The 21,876-nt window shown below is 36.7% G+C and overlaps 1 protein-coding gene across 2 annotated transcripts in view; it reads left to right on the forward strand.

Annotated features, from left to right (window-relative positions):
- LOC122800776 (collagen alpha-1(X) chain-like) overlaps positions 1 to 20,381 on the forward strand; it is a 188,881-nt gene extending 168,500 nt beyond the window's left edge. Inside the window, exons 3-5 of one of the 2 annotated variants that reach the window (XM_044070036.1) lie at positions 1,051 to 1,198; positions 12,519 to 12,572; positions 17,405 to 20,381. In XM_044070036.1, the coding sequence (XP_043925971.1) occupies positions 1,063 to 1,198; positions 12,519 to 12,572; positions 17,405 to 19,299 (2,085 nt within the window). In that variant the 5' untranslated portion in view covers positions 1,051 to 1,062 and the 3' untranslated portion in view covers positions 19,300 to 20,381. The remainder of the gene's footprint in view (positions 1 to 1,050; positions 1,199 to 12,518; positions 12,573 to 17,404) is intronic. The other variant, XM_044070044.1, reaches the window with a different exon arrangement.
- The last annotated feature ends 1,495 nt before the right edge of the window (positions 20,382 to 21,876 follow it).

Here is a 21,876-nt window from a genome sequence, read left to right on the forward strand (position 1 = left end):
AGAATTTTGTAACAACAGCCATCTCAGGTGATTCCTGTATGGATACCGGGATGCAGATTTGGAAGACTGCCATGTCATACCTTAGATAACCTTTCATGCATATATATGCTTTCAGTCCTGTTAAAAAGGTTACCAGATAACAATATCTTGGAAAAGACTGCCTCCATATGGAAGTTTGGTTAATTGCAGTCAGTGTTAAAGGTCATAACTGATGCAGGGAAAAAACGTGCATGCCAATTGCAAAGGGAAGCAAAAAAATAGCCAAAATATTTAAACATCGCAAAGAAGAATAGTCTTCAAAACACTAATTTAGCAGATAATTTACCATTTAGGAAACAAATGATTTTAAGACTTTAAATATACATTAATATTTCATGGGCTATTTTGTTTGTGCAGAATTCTGGAATCTGTGATCAGATCATAGAGACAATGGAAAAAGATCCGAGTTGCTCTGGTAGGGATTGCTTAAAACCAGGATTATTGCAGATCTGAAACTGTGATTAAGAATCTAGTGAAGCTTATGCCAAAGATTTATGCCAGAAATACTCCCCCACATGCATACACTGGCAATCATATTGACAATAATTAGGAAAGAAAATTTAAATTACGGAGACCACATAACTTTGGTAAAATACAGCATGAATGTTCAAACTGATGTGCTGGAATAGGGAAGCGTTTAAGAAATATAGCTTCTGTTACAAATGGTAAGGTTATACATCGGAACATTTAAAGAAAGACCATTTGCATATCAGTTGTCAATTAGTTTGTTATGATGATAGCTGACATAGAAATGTATATATATATATATAAATACAGTCCTATAGTGCTTTTAGTTCTCAGATAATTCATGATACACTTGAGCTATTTCTTCTGAGAATGGTGGTGATGGAAACCCCATTACTTGAGAGGGTTTCAGCAGCTTGCCTTCTAGAATTTGAGAACTTGAGTTTAATTATGTTTTGCTACTAGAAAAAAGTGTGTTGCAGTGTCAAGGCATATAACTCAAAAGACTGAAGTGCTGTCCTAATGGTAATTCCTGTTATTATACAGATCTGAGTAACCATGTTGCCTGAACTATTTCTGCTGTCCCTGTCACTGACTCTAGTCATTGGACAAGACGAGTACTATGACCCACGGTACTATGACACACAGTATCATGAAAAAGCACCGTATCAGCCCTACAGTGCTATAGGCCAAGGTATGTATTACATCTCTTTAACTACAAAAATGTAATGTATGGCACTGTAAATATTTGCACAGAAATTACTGTAAATATCTGTTTGATAAATGATCTTATAAATGTTGATACATTTTTGAAGGTCTCGTTCAGGGCAGGAGGGTAAAGAGCAGAACAGTAGTAGTATATATTTTCTTGTCTCCATTATATGCTATCCAATATTGTACAAAAAGAGACCTGAAGTAAGTATATACATCTCCAAAAAATACATTTTAAGCATATATCCAATCATCACTATGTAGCAATTTAAAAGAAACTGTGATGTTCATCATATTGATCACTGCTGCAGTAGCCTTAGCTATATGGGTTATATCCTGCTAGGGATATAACAGCCAGTCAGCAGCAGTGAAGGAAAGTCAGTCCTGCACTCAAAGGCAAATAGCAGATTTCACTGACATCAAAAATGAGTTGTAATATCATGAAACTGAGGAGGACAAAGCAAAAAAATATATAGAGAGCATGATAATTAACTGATGAGAGATTAGAAAAAAAACAGAATTAAATTGGTTATGTCAGAATATTCAGTCACCGAGAAGCTCACTATAAAATTAGAGGCCATTACAAGGTGTTGCATCAATGGAACAGGTTCTATTTAAATGAGGGATTCTGGAGACTCTCTCCAACATGGGGAAGCACTGGAAACCAGCACACATTTCAGCTGAAACACAGTTTAGTAAAACCTATTCAATAACTTAAGTTTTATAGGTTTGATAAAATGAGTGTGCCCAAAAATGCATTAAGAAAAAGTATGGCTAGAGGGTGATAGAGCATGCTGCTATCTTCAACAGGAAGGAACAGTGGTAAACACAAACTATGCTTAGATAATTATATTTTGAGCTTAACAGGTGACAACTTCCTTTTCATCAAGAAGATGAAAAGTTGTATTACAGTAAAGTAGATGGCAGAGCAGTATAAAGCTCATTTGATTCTTACTGCCAGCCATTAATGGCAAACAGTTCTAAAATACAGCTTATCAGAATCCATTATACTCATCTTTTGGATATTACAGCTTTTATGGGATAATCAGCCCAGAAAAAATGTAAGGATATAGAGAGATGCTTTGTGTTCCCTACTACACGGCATGTTTGTCATTGGAAAGTATGTTATAAATTAGGCAATACTTAATCAAATGGATAGTAAAAACTTTCAGTCATGACATTTTATTTGAATTAAACAAGAAGGTAAACAAGGATTAGGTTACAGGTTACATAGTATGTCCTACAAGATATCCGCTGTGGTGTTACATGCTTATAATACTTTCCAGAGGTTTTACATTTCTGAAAAAGACTTCCTTTGAATGCCACCGCCGTTGTATGGCTTTAATACACAGCATGTAGAAATGTCAGTGTATCTCGATACATGGCAATATGGCCTGTTCCCTATTCCCTGATATCTAAGTGTATATGGACTAGTAGTCAGCACCATGGGTTTTTTGTGCTATATGTGCTATAAATTTGAAAAAAAATATCTGGCTTTAACAGAACTGTAATATTTTCATCTTGTTTTCTCAGGGGTACTAGAACACGGTGCTGGCAATGCTTCACACAACAGTGCAGCATTAAATAGTATTTTTTCCTTAGGAGTTCATAAACTCTAAGTCATTTGATCCAGTTTTACCAAGGCAATTATATAACTATAGGGAGAGAAGTTTGTGTATTTTATTAGATTGTGTTTGGGTGAAGCTAACAATTCACATTAGGTCTTTTGCATCTAACTGTAACTGAAAAAACATGCATGATTTTGTGTGTGTGTGTGTGTGTGTGTGTGTGTGTGTGTGTGTGTGTGTGTGTGTGTGTGTGTGTGTGTGTGCGCGCAATTTTAACTATAGCAAATGATGCTGTCCTGCTTTATAACATGAATCCCTTTATTCCTTTTCTGTTCAAAAACCCATGATTATAGTTGGTTTAAATAAACAGCAGTCTAGACTACTGCACCCTTATATTTAAGGCTTCAGACTACACATGCTGGTTTCTTCATGTTTTGTACCATTTTACTCTAAATATGCCCTCAAAAGGTACAATGGGATAGTTTACCACCTATATTATTTAGGTCTGCAGACAAATTAAGTAACAGGATAGGAAATGATGAGGACTTTATTACCTTTTTTAATCATATTATAAACAGAAATAGTGGAGTATGTCTTGTTTTGTAACTATACAGACATCCTCCTGATGTTTGCATTGTTAACAACAAAGTTCTTGGCCCCAGCTACAAAGTGCAGTGTTTATAAAGACGTAATTTGTGGTTGCCCCTGTATGTAAGACATGGCATACTCAAAGCAAGAGACAAAACAAACAAGCTTCAAAAAATAAACAAACTAGAAACGATAAACATACAATTCACTGAGCCTGCTTGTATCCTGATCGCAAAAAACTAGCATAATAAATTCTCATAATAATTTTAATTTTACTTTCCATAAAGAAAGACTGAAGTGAAATTGCATATATTAGTTTTTAGGTTGTCCCATGCCTTATTTTCAGTGTGACATAAGCTGTCTCTCACTGTTTTCTCTTCCTATCCACCTGTCATTCTGTGCCTTTGCCCTTCACTATCCGTCTCTCCCTCTCTCCCCATTTTCAGTTCTGCCACATGTCCATTATGCAGTATTCCACTGTCTGCATACTATATACTATTGAACAGATTATACTATAATCTAATGAAATTGTACAATATATACTATGAACAAGAACTCTGTGGCATTCTGATTGTAAGCCATGTCCTGTGGTTTGCCTTCCCAACCTGGAGTCCCTGGAAAAAATTCGTTAGCCTTGGGCGTGATGTCATCCTTAATGATTTTCCTGGCATTCTTTTCTTATGCACTTACTACCCTGCCTGCACCTGCCAAATGGCACTCTGCTGAAGTCTGGCCTGTAGTGTTGACTCAGTTATGCATGCACACTCACAACTGCAGACACACACACAAACACACACACACACACACACACACACACACACACACACACACACACACACACACACACACACACACACACACACACATACACACACACACACACGCACATGCACTTAAAACTACCTACAATGCTATACAGTGTCTGGTAAGCAAAGGCACACATCATTATCCCTTGTGTTACTGCTACACAATTCTGACATTGACCATGTAATGGTAACCTCCCCCCAATGGGTGAGATGAGAACAGCTCCTCTGATATCCAGCAGTGCCCTATAAAACAAGGTCATTAGGGCTGTAGTCATGGCTGCACCTTTCTGCACCATAAAGCTTGAGACTTTAGTTATTCTATGTTAAAGGCTATCATAAGAACCACACAATAGAGAAAATGGTGCATTTTTGGCAGTTTGGAGTGCAAAATAATGTCAGTGATTTAAATCAGTGGTGTTTCAGTTTCAAAATAGGGTATTATCCATGTCTTTAAACACAGAGAAGTCCTGATAATTTCTCCTGTCAGTATAACAGATGGAATTTATGAAATGAAACCAAGTAACTTCCAAAATCCCTGGAATTCTTTTTTGTTTGGAGATTGAATTTATACCACATCAATCTATACTTCATGCTAAATTCAGAAGGATGCTTTTCATGCCTATATAATAGACCCAGAAAAAGTGCATTCAATGTCTATATATGATGTGAAATGGTTAACACTGCTCCGTTTGACATTTAATAGGCCCAGAATTGTAGAGAAAAGTGCATTCAATGTCTATATATGATGTGAGATGTGAGATGGTTAACACTGCTCCATTTGACATTTATTTATATTTAAATGTAGCATGCATTTTGAAATTAGGCAGCCTAACCTCCACTCATGTATCCTGCATTCTCAGTATAGCTATAAATCTCAAAAGAAGGTGTAGGTATAATTTAATCCAAAAAAAAAGTAAAGCTGCAAAACTGCTTTAACTCTTAACGGTACATAGACCAAAGACTGGTGCTTTTCCTATTAACTAAATGTGTCTTTAACATATTTCTTGGAATGTTATCTTGTTAAATTTAAGAAAGGCGGCTGTCATAGAAGCAGGGTATTCATCAATACTTCTTACCTTTTGAGGCCTCTGTCTGGGAATGGACCAAGCTTGTTTGAGGTTTGTCCAGGATCTGAGCACACTGTCCACTGGCAGTGCTCTTATCTTTGAGAAGGGTAAAGTGGAGGATTCCCTGGTATTAGATTGTCACTTGGCAGTGCAATATGACAATTCTAATCTAATTCTAAGCAGAGCACAGGCTATTGCTAATCAGCATATATCAGTGCCACATCTGAATCCCTCGGTGACTAGACAGCTACAAGGAAAGCATTCCTTGTGTTTTCCAAGGGGCACTATACGTAAATGCCATAGTGATCTCTGCCACTTCCTACAGGCCATGTCTCAGCTCAGATCCTTATTAGTGTTGGTGACTGGGTTTGTGCTTTTCCCAGCCACAGTATTACATCCTAATGGTCAGATCATCTGTGGAATGTGTATATCTGGTGTCTAGTCTGATGGGTTCTGAGGTAAGTGAACCAAAATCAGCTCAAAAGGGTTTAGGAGACATAGGCACAATTAGGATTTTTGGAACTTAACACGTCTTATGCAATCAAGTACACTTATTTTCACAGTACAGTTCCCAAGTATGGCAACATACCCTCCACCCCAACAATCACTCAATAATTTTTTTATCTTTTGAATACTGTTAATTTTGTTAAATAGTTTACCTTATAGGAAAAGATGCAGGGATGAACAGGTTTCTGACTAAGTGGTTACAGCTGAGCTCACTTGGTCAAGATCTCATAAGACAGTTCTTCAAAACTATATACCATGGCATCAGTAGAGTATGCTCGGGTATGTCCTTGTTGGTGAAAACAGCTTAACATGTCCCTCAGTGTTATACTGCATTCGTGCATTGGTTAAAATAACGTATACTCCATAGTAAGCCAGCCCAAGTCTAACGCATCTGAAATCAGAACAAATGTTTTCATCTAGTGTTTCCTACTGTTATGCCCTAGATTATTAGTTTCTTTATTACTTTTCATTAGTAAGCTGCACACATTTTGTTCTTCTTGAAGTGAACAAATAAAAAAAAAATGAATATAATGATTTTAAAGATAATAGACAAAATGCTCTTATTTCCAAGATGCCACTTGGTATCTATCTACTCTATACTGGTAGGAGCAAGTTCACTTTCCTTTTCAAAAGTACCATCATTTTGTGAAAATTAATCCTTATAAGCTTTACTGTCCACATCTTCAGATTACAGGAAAACATGCAGGTGGTACTTCAGTTTTCTAAAATAACTTCTTTATACAGAGTGATGAAATAGGACATTCTTTCTACAAAAAAGACATCTCAGCAGACTTGTTTGGTGCCAAGCACAGATATTTTGGCACTATACCCCAGATACCCTGAGCAGTAAAGTACCCCACAATGGAGGGATGCAAGTAAATGGCTGATACCAAAGTCTCATCATCATTTGGCATACAGGGGAAGGTTCAGAAGCCTGAATCATTTGCTCAGGGCTCAGAAGGCATCAGTCGACCAAAGAATGCACAGTACCACAGCTAAGAACAGTGGGTGTGCAGACACAAGAGCCAACACCAGACTAAACATATTGGGACAAAACTGTCTCACAGGGTTCTGTTGAGTCAAAACCTCTCACTTCAAGTACTGAAATGTACTGAAAGCTGACAAAAATCTGCTATTATTATAATCCACACTTAAATTTGTAAAGCTGGGTTTATAGGCAGAAAAACATGGACTGCAAAGTTTACCAGTGGGATTTAAAATGTAAGGACTGCTTTAAAAGTTGCCTCTGTTTTATCAATGCATTCTTTTTCTTTATTTGTCTAAGAAGCAGTCCCTATTTGCTTACAACCATTATAAAACCAATAGCTTTATAGTACATCTATTTGGATACGGTTGCATCTTAGCATAAACACAGAATATGAGCAGTGCTTATAGACTGCATCTTGGTGCAGGACCTTTGTGTACTACAAGTGGAAACCATATTTGTTTAGTAACGTAGCCATTCCACACCTGCCAACAACAGTACAGCTGAATAGCTGGCTAAAAGTTCTCTTCATTTTCTTAGGAAAGATGAGTGGAAAGATGCTGTATGCCCAAAGTGCAGTACCACAATAAAGCACAAGAGCCATATGCAGTACCACTATAGAGCACAAGAGCCATGTGCAATACCATAATAGAGCACAAGAGCCATGTGTAGTACCGCAACAGAGCACAAGAACTGTTCTCCTAATGTGACACGTGATAATGATGGGCTGCATACACGCAGCCCAGAAATGATGCTGTATGCCCAGAGTGCAGTATCATAATAGAGCACAAGAGCTGTTCTCCTAATGTGACATGTGATAATGATGGTCTGTATACGCGCAGCCCAGAAATGATGCTATACAATGTCTGTGACCTCTAGATGAAAGTAAAGCACAGATACATATCATGGCCTAGACAAAAATAATTGTGCAGTGAACTATAACCAGTCTTCTACAACATAATCCTCACTGGGTAACCAAGAATCCATGCATCATGGGCAATTTAGTGAAAGGATCCAGACTTGATACCCTACCTGAAAAAATAAACTAGGAAATAAAAATGGGGTTTACATGTTAATGCATTTCTGGAACTGGCAGTGATACTTATCTTAAGCTAAAGGAAGTGCCTACAAGGATACAAAGAACGCGAAAATGTATTGTTCTTGGGCTGTCATAGAATCTGGCCTAAATGTACTGATAACATTTTACTATATTAACACTTTGCTATAGTTGTAGCTTTTTATATACCTTTATTAGTGCCATACAGCACATATTTAATTTGTGTCAGTGTTAAAATAAAAAAAATCTTTATGACAAAATAAATATAATTGTATTATTGTATGACAGCCATTGCTTAATGCTTAGTTAGAAATAACCTATATTAAAGGATATTTAAAAAGGCAGCTTCATAAATAAAATTGCTATGTCTGTAGTGTTTAATAAAGACTGTCTTTTTAAGAAAGCAGATGCTGTCAAAAAGGCACACTTTCTTAAGTCATCAGTCAAGCATCTCTCTCTCTCTCTCTCTCTCTCTCTTGATATATATATATATATATATATATATATATATATATATATATATATATATATATATATATATATATATATCCATGAAGTAAAAGTACTTTTCAGATGTGCTGTACCTTGTTAGGCACCACCTGGTATCAGAAATGAAGAAATATCATTTAAAAGAGCCTCTCATTACTGTTAATTGATATCATTATTTATTATATTTTAGTTAAACGCATAACAAAGGCAAAAACCACAAATAAATAAACCTCCTGTCCCTCCTGTCATTTCTGAAGGAAAGTGCAAACCTGTGCATTTTTAACACCCACATACGTGCTTAGTGTTTTTCCAGAAGATGTTGGGATCTCATTGATCTCAGAGGTCTTCCAAAGCACCATTGCAAATATTACTGAGGCCTAGAAAGGGTAGTGATTTTTATGGATAACATAATGATATATGGTGAAACTAAAGCATGATCAGACATGGGTAAAATTGCTGGCCAGACTACAGCATAATAATTTCTGGTTGAACCCCATAAAGTGACAAATTGGTATAACTCTATAAAGTACATGGAATATATGCTTACAGAGCATGGAATACAGTACAGTCCTGAAAAAGTCAAGGCTGTGGTTTAAATGAAAGGTCCTGATGCCAGAATGGCTTTCCAAAGTTTTTTGGGAGTGGTTTATTTTCCTTCAAAGTCAGTATCTAATTGGTCCCAAGCATCAGTGCTGTTGTGGCAATTGCATGTAAGAATATTGAGCATCATTTGGAATTCAAACAAGAGTCATCATCAGCATCTTCATCAGACCCCCTTTTCCCATTTTCAAACAAGAATGCAGCTTTGTAATCTTGAAGCTGGAAGCCTGGAAACAAAAGCTACTACCTTGAAATATTATGAGATCAACAAGCCTGAGAGTCTAAAATTAGATGTCAACTGATCTGAGCTAGGGTTAGTACTACCTCTCCAAACATATGCACCAACTGGAAAGGTCACACAAATACCTCACAAAGAGAGTCCATGGCCTCCAAAACCTGTCCTATGTGGACAGGCTCAAATCACTGTCACTCTACTTGGTATCATACAGATTGCTCAGAGGTGATATGTGTCTCACCTACAAGGCTATCTTGGACCCTGCACTACTAGAGATGCTCCATATCCATAAGTCTAACTCCTCACGCATTACCTGCTTGAAAGGCCTGAATGTAATAAGTGACATCAGCAAAACCTGTTGAAGTAACAGGTTTGTCTCCCAGAGGCTGTCCCGTCTCCGGAATAGACATCCCATACACGCCAAAGAGAGTACCTCCCTGACCCTCTTCAAGCACAACCTTGATGAGTGGATGGGAAAACACAAATTTATCCCAGGGGTTCCACCTGTGTCCCTCATTGACAGGGGTGACAGGTGATGACTGAGGTTTCATTTTGGGGATAAACTCGGCTAGGCTTGTAAGGGCCGCAGGCCTAGTAACCTCCTATGATCCTATGATCTTATGATCCTATAAAAGAAGTGTTTCCCAGATCATATTGATCTAGAGCATTGATACAAATAGCAAATGTACTCTTGGTCATTTGTGCATCTATGTGTACAATCTTATGAAGATATTTATAGATGCCATCTGTTGGTAGAATTCAACAATGAGTCACATCAGAGCATCTTTCAAAAACATATGCAGGCATCATTATTAGCACAGAGAATATTTTCCATTGGTATACGTTTTTAAAGTTGTCAGAATTCCTAGATATCACTTTGAAGTAAAAAGCATTTTCATATCAGCTCTGCCTTGGTGTTTTTGTTGTTTTATTGCTTTATAGTATTTTACAGCAAGCAGATACCACACTGTTGATTGGCTTGTGGCCACATGTCAGTTTCTCCAGGCCATTTAGCAGAAGATACTGATTACAATTTCTTTTCCTATCATTAATAGATTTAGTAAGCAAGTCTATCATTGTAAAAAATATTCTCTGAATGCCACACTTCAGTTACGAATGGAATTCATAAATATAAGCAAAAGTTTCAAGGTGTTGTTGCAACTTGAATAAGATGATAGTGGTACATATTATCTATTCTGTTCCATGTATTGTTGCAAGTAGCTTATATTTCAAACTATAATGTACCACACGAGACAGTAGGAATGCATCAAAACATTCCACCAGGAACTGTAGACAGGTGAAGCTGTCTTAAAAAGTTATAGGTCCATTGAAGTATGTCTTCATTAATTTCACATCTACTAATAATGTATTAAAAATACAGCTGAAAATACAGGTATGTACATTCAGTTACCAATGTTAAGGATCAGTAAGGTGATTTCTCACCCAAAGGAAAATGAGCATAAAAAGACATCTGTGATGTAAGCAGACATATATATGTGCTAAAATGTCACTAATTATAATAGAATATCACACACATACTAAAAAAGAAAATTCCATGAGTTCAACAGGGCATTAAAAAAATTATAATATTAGAAAATGCACAGCATTCTGAAAATACATGGCTTGACATATCTGAATAATTGAAGAAAATGTGATAAGTAAAACATTCTGCATATAAATAAATTAATTAAAGACTTATGGTCGAAAAAGGATCATGAATATTAAAAAAAAAACTCATGAAGTGTATGCATTCTTTCAATTCAATCTGGAGAAACAAAAAAGTAGTATTTAGTAGATTCTTGTGTTGAGGGAAAGAAGGTTAGGAGATATGTATGCAGGGCACAAATTCAAGATTCAAGACGAGAACTTATAGGAAAACAGAATCAATGGTGAAAACTGCTGGTATAAGCTTGAGCATAAATAAAAAAATAAATAAAGAAAGAAAGAAAATCTGACTCATGTTTTATTAAAATGCCCAGTATGTGAACATCTTAGGTTCAACATGTTTTTCTGGTTTTGATAAAAGGGAAGAATGTGATTAATTAATATGCCTACTGGCATACAAGTTTCTAGCCATGCAGAGAATCAGGAAAAGTCTCAAGGTATAAATGAAAGAGGTGTGGTTCATCAAATGTAATGGATCCAATTATTTTTGCTAAACAGGCATAAGCAGTAGCTATACATGCATAGTTTTAGTAAAATTTAGATTGGGCTGCAGAAACTATTTGTAATAGTTTTTAATGATTTGTGAACTTTAAAAGATTGTAGCAACAAATGCTAAACAAGCAGAATTAATAAACTTGAACTTATAAATAATGTCATTCAAATGTTAATAATGTTAATATTGCAGAGAACACTATTGCAGGTAAAGAAACTGAACATTAGATGCTTGGATATCTCTCACCACCAAATAACTATGTCTATTTTGAAAATGTAATCTACATCTTACTGGACCATCTAACAAAAGTAGAATCAGTTGTTACTTTGAAGAAATGTGCATGGTCTTTCCTCAGTATCAAAGGAATGAATACTTCTTGTATAATACAACATGTGCGTTTAGTGTGTGTGTGTGTGTGTGTGTGTGTGTGTGTGTGTGTGTGTGTGTGTGTGTGTGTATCTCTCTCTCTCTCTCTCTCTATATATATATATATATATATATATATATATATGTGTGTGTGTGTGTGTGTGTGTGTGTGTGTGTGTGTGTGTGTGTGTGTGTGTGTGTGTGTGTGTGTGTGTGTGTGTGTGTATCTCTCTCTCTCTCTATATATATATATATGTGGGTGGTATGTGTTTGTGTGTGTGTGTGTTCATGTGTATACATGTATGTATATATATATATATATACAATTAACCAGTCTACGCAGGACAATAAGGGGAGTGAGGGCTTTGCATATGTGGTGCAGTGTTTGCACTTTCATCACACATGCTTCTTGCTGGGAATTATATATGGAAGCCCTGATATAATTATTAGTTTTATACATCCCCTGTAGGGAACCCATTGCATGTCAGATTGTATTGAATGTTTGCTGCAAGCCCTTTTTCACAGTAGTCATATGCTGTCTGCAGTCACAGCCATGTTATGAGTGATCTTACGCCCATTATCTGTATTTTTGGGTGGGGGGTAACATTATATATCCTTGGAGAAGAAAATTCTGCCATTAATTAACATTACGGAATGGAGCATTAGTTACCTTATTTGGCAGTGGCAGTTTAAATCAGACTGCTGTACAGCAAAATGTGAAACAGTACAATTAAGTATTTTCTGCAAGCCCATAATTCAGTCACAGTGACCTGCAACTGTCATTTATGTTCCCTATTTGAAAATGGAGCATTTATAACTGACCCAGAACTAATGGCTGAGGCTATTAATACATTTTTCATAAATCTACCTTCGCTAGGAAAAGGGAACCAAGATGACCAAGATTTGGCTGAAGCTTCAGGAGATATGAAAGGTAACTGCCCCGCAATGAGATTTAAACAATATTTACTCCAAGAATGTTTGGAAGCAGCTGTAACTACTAAACACGTACTAACTTACTGAGCTGCATGGCCTTGATGCCAGACTTACCAGTGAGGGAACAAACCTATAGACTCAATCTCAGCAAAACTTAATATGAGTCCATACTTTTGGTCATTTGCAAGTTTTGAAGAATTACACACAGCTTTAAAGATGAGAGAGGGAGTATTTTAGCTTTCACTGTCATCTACTTGTTAATCACTAAGCTTGCTTGCTTTTTTTAAACAACTTTTTTACCACCCTCTCTCACTTCCATCTGTTTGTTGCATGCAGTTTTGCTGAAGAAAGATATTTTGCACAACTGCATATATGTATAGTTTTTCTTATGCATAGCAATCTGATTTCAAGCAGTTGCAGTAAACATAAACAGCATTGTTAAGTATGATAATAACCACTGTAGTTTTGAAAACAGAATTTGTAAATGGTTTTACAGGTACTAGTTCACAAAAAGAATTGCACACCCATGTTTTAGAAAAAAAAATATCCATAAATTTCTGACATTTTGTACTGCATTCAAATTATATCTATTAGGATATAAGTTACAAAAACTCATTAGGTGATATTCATAAATGTCTGCTAGAAATGAGTGATGCACTACTCAACTATAAAGTGATTCAGAGATATGCATAATCTGCATATTTATTGTATAGTACACCGTTAGAAATGAGGAGGTACTTTAAGACATTTTGTTCAACTAATTGGCAATCCATTATCATTCTAGCCCCTACAGTTATCATCCAGAAAGAGGTGTCCTCCCCCCTTTTTAGAAAGCTTTTATTACATTTTTAAACATAATGAAACAGTATATTATCATCCAAAAGAATCAGCAAACATAAAACAACTATTAGTTAATGTCTACTATTAATACTAAATATTAAAACACTATTAATAGTGTCTACACCAATCAATAAATCTAACAGATTCTCAATTTCCATTCAAAGAAAAAGAATAAAAAATAGTAAATAAATATATACTATTATAGAAATCTTAAATCAATACTTTTCTACTAAAACAGTTTACCCACTTATTATAGTAAGACATACTTTTATCTGTTCTCATTGTAAGAGGTGTTTTCTTCCTACATAGCAGAGTTGCATTCTTCACTGTGGCCTATAGACCCATAATTTTACTTATTTTCACTGATGTAGCAAAGACCACGATACAGAAATATTCAAAGACCGGCAAACTAAATGGCAGTGATTAGGATCTCCTCATGACTAAAACTGCTTTTAGTGTTATGTAACATAGTCTAGTACGTGAGAATCCTTAACGATGACATTTAAAATCCCTAAGATACGCTTTTGAGTCTAGCAATGTGAATTTTCTTCTGTGACTCCTGTTATGTGATACCATAAAAGCCATGTATGCCAGTTGTAGTTCCACCCCATTTTTTTCCTTATCCCAAAGTATCAGCAGAATTTTTCGTAACATTCAAGTTTTTTGTCTTTTTGACTGACTCACACAATGGTGTCTCAATTCTTATGACTGATATAAAAAAGTGTTTATCCCACATGATGGATTACATTATAAAGCCATTCACTTCTCCCTCAAATGATCATCTAGATATTGTCAGTCTATTCCGATTTAATTATAGTGACACAGTGACATTATAAAAACTGCTTTTGTACGTCTCACCTTGTTATTCTTGATTTTAATTATCAACAAGTCATGCCTTCTAGAAATACGTATTATATGGCTCCCCGCTGAAATGTTGAGACTCATAATGTCGAACATTGCTTTTCTCCTTTAAAGTTGTTTGTGGCATTAGATAGGACCCACTCTCCTCAGTTAAGATATATATATATATATATATATATATATATATATATATATATATATATATATATATGAACTGTGAGACTAATAAGGTAATATTTTGAAGAAAAGCAATATTGGACTTAGTATACATAAGTCTGCATTTTCCGTCATTCAAACTTACTTTTTCTGAATTTGCACTAATCTGTCTTGGAATTTCTAACAGTTACCTGTTACATGCTTTCCAGCTCTCCTCTCTGGTCTTAATTTTGCATTTATATCAAACCATTCGTTCATTTGCATTCTTCCTTTTTTTCCTCTCTCGGCAAAAAGACACTTTTTTCCATAGCTTATGACAACTGCCTTTAATTCTGCCCACATTCTTCTTTTTGGTTACTTCACCTAATTAAATGCTTGAGGAGTTGCTTGACATTGCAACTCTCCTGCATCATTTTCTACATGTCTGACCACTAGATGGTTTAGACCAGGCTGCAGGCACCCACTATGTAAAACATAGGATGAAAATAAATACACCGGTTGGTTTCCATGTTTTCTATTTATCTGATACTTCATCTGCCCAGATGAAAACGAAGGCCTAAAATGACGTATGTGTCAGAACTAAATGAGATATTAAACAGCAGCCCAAACATTTTCATTTTGAAAATGAAGAGTTTTTTTCTTTATATATCTTTATATCTTCCACACTATCAGCTCACGGATCTTTATTAGAAAAACGCTCAATGAGAAAAACAAAAAATATTTTCTAGCATAAGCAATCATTTGCTGAAATTTCTCTTCAAAGTATTAAATATCGATGTGTTCCAGCTACAATTTGTATGAACAGGACCACAGCCTAACCTCCATATGCATTATAATTTGGAAAATGTATCTTGAACTCCTATGAGCATAGTTTGTCCAAACTGCTTTAGTGTGATTTCTTTTGTTCACAGTTTACCGATACAGCATTGATGTATTTTGTGCAAGGAAGTGGTGGGCTACAGTACGGCTTTCAACTTTTCCAAGCAGTTGTGTAATCATGGTCTTTTTTAAACATTTTTAAGTTATACTTCCCAATATAAAAATAAATGAAGTATAATTCATTCCTGAGTAAATTGATGACAAGTAATCTTTTCAGAAGGCTGGGACCTCCACAAAGCTCTATACACTTTTATATTTTAGACATTGAGGTGTTAGCATTTCTGATCCTTGAAGTTTTGGTGTGCAAAGATTCATATTAGAAGCATATAAAAATGATAAAACAGAAAATTCTCTTGACATAACTAGCATAGCTGCAATCTCATTAAAAATCCATAGCGGAAGCCATTTTAATATACCAAAGCATCTTTAATTTTCCTTGAAGGATTTTTACGAGAATATTAAATTTAAAACCTATGTTTTTCTTATCGACTGGACTTAATTTAAACTTTAAATTAAAATAAATTGTAGTACCTATTTCATGCTTTCAACTGCACTTGGTGGGGGAGACCAATAATATAGCTTTATACTAATCCACAGGGAACTATAGGCCATGCAAGACAACTGTGGATATGGGTTTATATTTGTACTATATACAGCTCTAAATATCTTATCAGCTTCTTACATGGAGACTTTTAGTAGGAGATCATGCTATCAGTGTAACTGATAATTTAATTGTTTATATCACTAAGTGTACATTTGATGATACACATTCTTTATTTTGAATAGAAAAGGGAAAATAACAGTGGAATAAAAAAGCAAGTGAAAGAGCTGGCATACACAAGGGAAAATAATACAGATGCAGCAGACACTCAACTGCTGTTAGATGTATTAATGGATAAATAAAATCAGATTAAGTACTTTCAAATGTCTATGTGAAAGTGTGTGTGTGTGTGTGTGTGTGTGTGTGTGTGTGTGTGTGTGTGTGTGTGTGTGTGTGTGTGTGTGTGTGTGTGTGTGCGCGAATATGTGTACGTGAATGCCAATGTCATTATGGGTATGTGTGTATGTGAATGTCAGTGAATTTGTGTGTGTGTGTGCGTGTGTGTGTGTGTGTGTGTGTGTGTATGTGTGAGTGTGCGCACAGACGTGTGTACATGAATGCAAATGTCATTATGGGTATGTGTGTATGTGAATATCAGTGTGTGTGTGTGTGTGTGTGTGTGTGTGTGTGTGTGTGTGTGTGTGTGTGTGTGTGTGTGTGTTTGTAAAATGAAGAAGATGATCATGTTGGTCTTGTCTTATTTTTTATAAAACAGATGATAGCAGGCTTCATCACATCATATGTTTTTCATACTCACTTCAGTTCTGATAATAAGACGGCCAGCTATATGTTTCCCCAGGATCAGTCTTCTCTCTTTTTGAATCACAAGAATAAACACACTGTACTACATTGCACATTTTATATCTACCCACTAACAAATTCATAAATTTTGCAGTTCATATTTACTCAGATCTGGCAGTATATATGTGTTTTTCTCTAAGAGCTTTAACTGGATAATCTTTAGTCCAGTTCTGACTGGTGCATAATATAATAAACCTATGCTCCTAACTACATAGGTAACACTTACTAAATGGATCAATTACATAAGTGACTTTCTGAGTAATGGAATATCTGATTCCAGAATAAAAGAATGTATATAGCTTGTTAGACTTATAAGTGATATAATCTGGCATTGAATCACAAATACCGTAAAATGTTTGCTTGTGTGTGCATTGAAATATGGTCAAATAGTATGTTGCTATAGATCATTTGAGTGACCCTGTATTTAATGGTATATAGTTCTTAATATAAATATCAAAACAAATCAGGCACTTAACAATACTGACTTTCTTGCAGTTTTTTGAGTTTCATCTGCTAATATTCCATGGTGTTTTCTGACTTTCCTTTGAAATATGTCTTAGATAACAATAAAATAAAACAATGTTCTGTTAAATAGAATACACTGAACATTTATATAGAAAGGAAGAAACAGCTTCAGTTCTGAGCAGATGTGAAACCAGGTTACTTATTTATTTATTTGTTTGTTTTTTCAGTACCAGACTATGGAAAAGGAGTTGAAGTACCTGACTACAGTAAAGGACCTGCTCCTCCTGCTCAAGTGGTTTCAGTTCCAGGACCTCCAGGGCCTGAAGGCCCCCCAGGACCTCCAGGAAAACCAGGTCATGGATTGCCAGGACCTCCAGGACCACAAGGGCCACCAGGACCAAGAAGCATGGCCTCTCCAGGAAAACCAGGTTCTCCAGGGGCACCAGGGAAACCAGGAGAAAATGGAGCACCAGGAGCTAGAGGACATCAAGGACCAGCAGGGGAACCAGGAGCACCAGGGCCTCAAGGAAGTACTGGACCAGCTGGACCAGCTGGACCTATTGGTATAGGTAAGCAAGGACCTCCAGGACCTCCAGGTGAAGCTGGTCCACCAGGTGCAAAAGGAATAAAGGGACATACTGGTTATCCTGGTCCACAAGGTCAGAAAGGAGAGCCTGGTATTGGCATTCAAGGACCAGCAGGTGAGAGAGGAGCACCAGGTGCACAGGGACCACCTGGACGTCCAGGACCAGCAGGTATAGGGAAACCAGGTGAAAATGGAGCTCCAGGAGAGCCAGGTGAAAGAGGTGAACAGGGTGCTACAGGTGAACAAGGGCCACAGGGAGAACAAGGACCTCAGGGACTTCAAGGTGAACCTGGACCAGTGGGAATTGGAAGGCCTGGTGAGAATGGTAAACAAGGCCCTCCAGGACCCACAGGGCCTAAGGGACTGCCTGGCTCTCCAGGTCTGCCTGGACCGGCTGGCTTGGTAGGAGTTGGAAAACCAGGACCTTCAGGTCCTAGAGGGCAGTCAGGGCCAGCAGGTGCTCCAGGTTTGCCAGGACTAAAAGGTGAAAAAGGACACACTGGTTACCCTGGACCATCTGGGAAACCTGGACAACCTGGAAAAGATGGACCTCAAGGTCCAATGGGACTAACAGGTGCATCTGGACCTTCTGGTCCAAAAGGTGAAAGAGGACCAGTTGGGGCCCAAGGGGAACCTGGAAATCAAGGTGAACAAGGGCCAAGAGGAGCAGATGGAAAACCAGGGCAACCCGGTGGGCCAGGCAAACCAGGCAGCAATGGTGCTCCAGGATTACCAGGTATAAAAGGTCACCCTGGTCTGCCTGGATCTCAGGGTCAGCAGGGGCCCTCAGGACCACAGGGACCTAAAGGGCATTCAGGTCAAAAAGGGGAGCCAGGACAATCAGGACCTGAAGGCCCTCAGGGTGCACAAGGGCCTGCAGGACCTCAAGGCAGCCCCGGTTCTGCTGGTGCAAAAGGAGAAAAGGGACATCCTGGTTTGCCAGGGCCTGCAGGACTTTCCACTAAAGGACTTCCTGGCCCTGTAGGACCACCAGGACGCCCAGGTGCAAGGGGAGCTGAAGGTGAACCAGGCTTACCAGGACCTCCTGGCCCACCTGGCAAACCCGGAGAAACAATTATACGGGAAGTAAGGGGAAGTGATTTTGAGAAAGCAGGACAAGTTAGAGGTCTGACTGCAGTATCAGTGTCAGCATTTTCTGTTGCCTTGTCACATTCCTTCAATGAGCGGGGCACACCAGTTGTATTTGACAGTATGATATACAATGGACAAAATCATTATGACCTAAATACAGGAGTCTTTACATGCAGGATACATGGACTCTATTATTTTGCCTATCATGTACATGTTAGAGGAACAAATGTCCATGTTGGTTTGTATAAAAATGGCATACCTATAACATATACCTATGATGAATATAGCAAACATTATCTAGATAATGCTTCTGGAAGTGCTGTGCTAGAACTGTCAGAAAATGATGAGGTATGGCTGCAGCTACCCAATTCAAAGTCAAATGGAATACATTCTTCTGATGATGTGCCTTCTACTTTCTCAGGGTTCCTCATTGTTGCTCTCTGATAAAAATTGTCAGATACTAAATTGCTATTTAAAACCTGTATCTTGGAATTAATATGTCTTGGAAGCATCTCTAGTAGTATGTTATGCTTTAAAATGGTATAATTTTCTGGTCTGTTTCCAAGATATGAATGAGGTAACTAGTGTTTTACAACAAAGCATATCAGAATGATTGCCTGTTCATTGCAGAGTAACTGGTAACCAGTTTAATGGAAAATGGCAGTTGTTCTACCAGTTGCGTAAGGTGAATCAGTAACTACCTTCATAGAGACTGGAGAATTGATGTAATATGATTCAGTCTGAAATTTTTTTCTGCCTAAGTGTTTTCATTCCTCTCTTAAATGTGTGTCTTTGTACTGTGAGCAATGGCATTACAAACAGGACACTGTCTTAAAGCAGCATTGACTGATAATAGGGGCACATAGTTTTAAATGATACTTAAGGGCTAGTTGGGTATATGGGCTGAGGTTAGGGACTGAAACTCATACTATTTTTCCTAATTGTCATATCTGCTATATAAAGACCATCCAATTTCTTTATCCAACCTAAAACCATTTATGTTTTCCTACATCTATACTTCAGAACTCTAAGCAACAGATACTCTGAATATGTATTACCATATTTTTTTAAAGTTTGCACAAAAAATGCTCTCTGAAATTCTTAAATGTTTCTCTTGTGACCTCAGGCCATAGTATTTCCAGAATGGTTTGTGAAAATATATATGACAGTGAGTTCCTCATACAACATACAAACTCCAAAGTTTTGCCCTGCATAATACCCATGTAATAGAAGATATCTTATAAGGAGAATTGAAAATTAAAATGAATGAAGTTACCATTCAGTGCTGCTTTAGATAAGAATACAGATAACAAGTCCATTATAAATAATTAAGAAAAGACATCAGATCAAAAGAAAAAAGTTCTTATAATAAATGTTTCTGAAGTGTGTCAATATTGTTTATACATATCAATACGTAGTGTGATTTATGAAAAAAGAAAGAAAAAAATGTGACTGTACCCTGACAATCTAATAATTTTGTTATTTGCTGTCATTGTTGTGCAATAAAAATGTACTTGACACAGTCATGGTTGTGAGTTGTGTTTTTTTTAATATTATAGAGAAACAAAATGTTTGTAGTGGGGCATGCATTCAGACACATTGGTAGAACCCAGTAAATATGAAAATGAATGAGTAAGAAACCAGATAAATCATCATTTGTACACTATAAAAACAGTGCCCATATGACATATGCAGAATAATTCAACCAATCAGAATGCAGCAAATCAAGTCCACTACCTAAACATGGTGGTCATTATGTAGAATAGTACAATTTTATTCATCATATACTTAAGTAAAGAACGCTCATGTTACTCTTTCATAACTGTTTTTAACAAGGTATGGCCACAGAATGCACTATATGAAGTCCACTGCCTATATAAGTGGTCACTCTGCAGACTGGTATGCATGTTAATCATGTTTTATTTTCATACTTTGTTTTACCATAGCATGGCCACAAAGTCAAACAATAACCATCTAACATAGCTTCACTATCACAGTTCATTAACACTTGCTTCATTTTTCATAGTTACTCTCATATTTACACACACAGTATGACATTATTTCTTCTGATCCAGAAGTTAAAAAATGAACAAATCGACAATATATTTGCAAAATAAATAGCTCAAGACTACACAATTTCATATTTGCCCTGGATAAACAGAAAGTAAGTGCCAAGTACATTGTGTTCTTAACTGATATGCTGTTGGTAACGTTAGACATTTTCTGTTACTGTTAATACACACTTGCTCATGACATGCTTCATGCAGTAACATTCCATGTTCTTGGACTGCCATTTTGCACTACATTGCACTTCCATAGATGAATGCTGCATTCTAGTGGATGCCCTCATTTATTTGTTTGAATCATATGTCATACTCCTGAGGTAATGTTATGTCCTCTGAGACCACAAAGTGCACCAGCAACATTGCACACCATTCATTTTTTTCAAACAACAATTAATAACATCAAAGAGCATATGTGGTTTAAGATGGAAGATATCTAATCTATCTAGGAAAGCTTGTCAGTGATGGTTTACAATGCATTTCACTGCTGCTGCATTTCATCTACAAATAAGTACAACACATGACTTTGTTTTTCATAACATATGTGGCAATGTAAAAAGAACTAGCTTCCATTTTTGTGTTTTCTCTGCTCATTTTCATGGGATACCAAACACTCCATCTATCCCACCTTGAGGCAGGTCTATCTCCAGTAAGTATCAGTGATATTAACTATCATTATGCATGTGATCCACTTGCAGTGAAGAGCAATAATTCTTTACAAAATTAGGTCTGAAAACTCATTTAATTAGATATATATAGTTTGATGACTCTCATTACATTTCCAAATGACAGCATACACAGAAATATATACACTAATTAGGTTGAGTGTTTTCACCTAAGATATCTGCCATGTCAAACATAATTTTTTCACATGCCTTACCAGTGGCAAGTCCCTGAGGTCAAACTCTTGCACTCATTCTGAAATGGATGCTATACCCATAGTCACTGGCTGAATACC

Source organism: Protopterus annectens, chromosome 1.part0 (genome assembly GCF_019279795.1).
Source record: "Protopterus annectens isolate FY-2018-M chromosome 1.part0, PAN1.0, whole genome shotgun sequence".
NCBI lineage: Eukaryota > Metazoa > Chordata > Ceratodontiformes > Protopteridae > Protopterus > Protopterus annectens.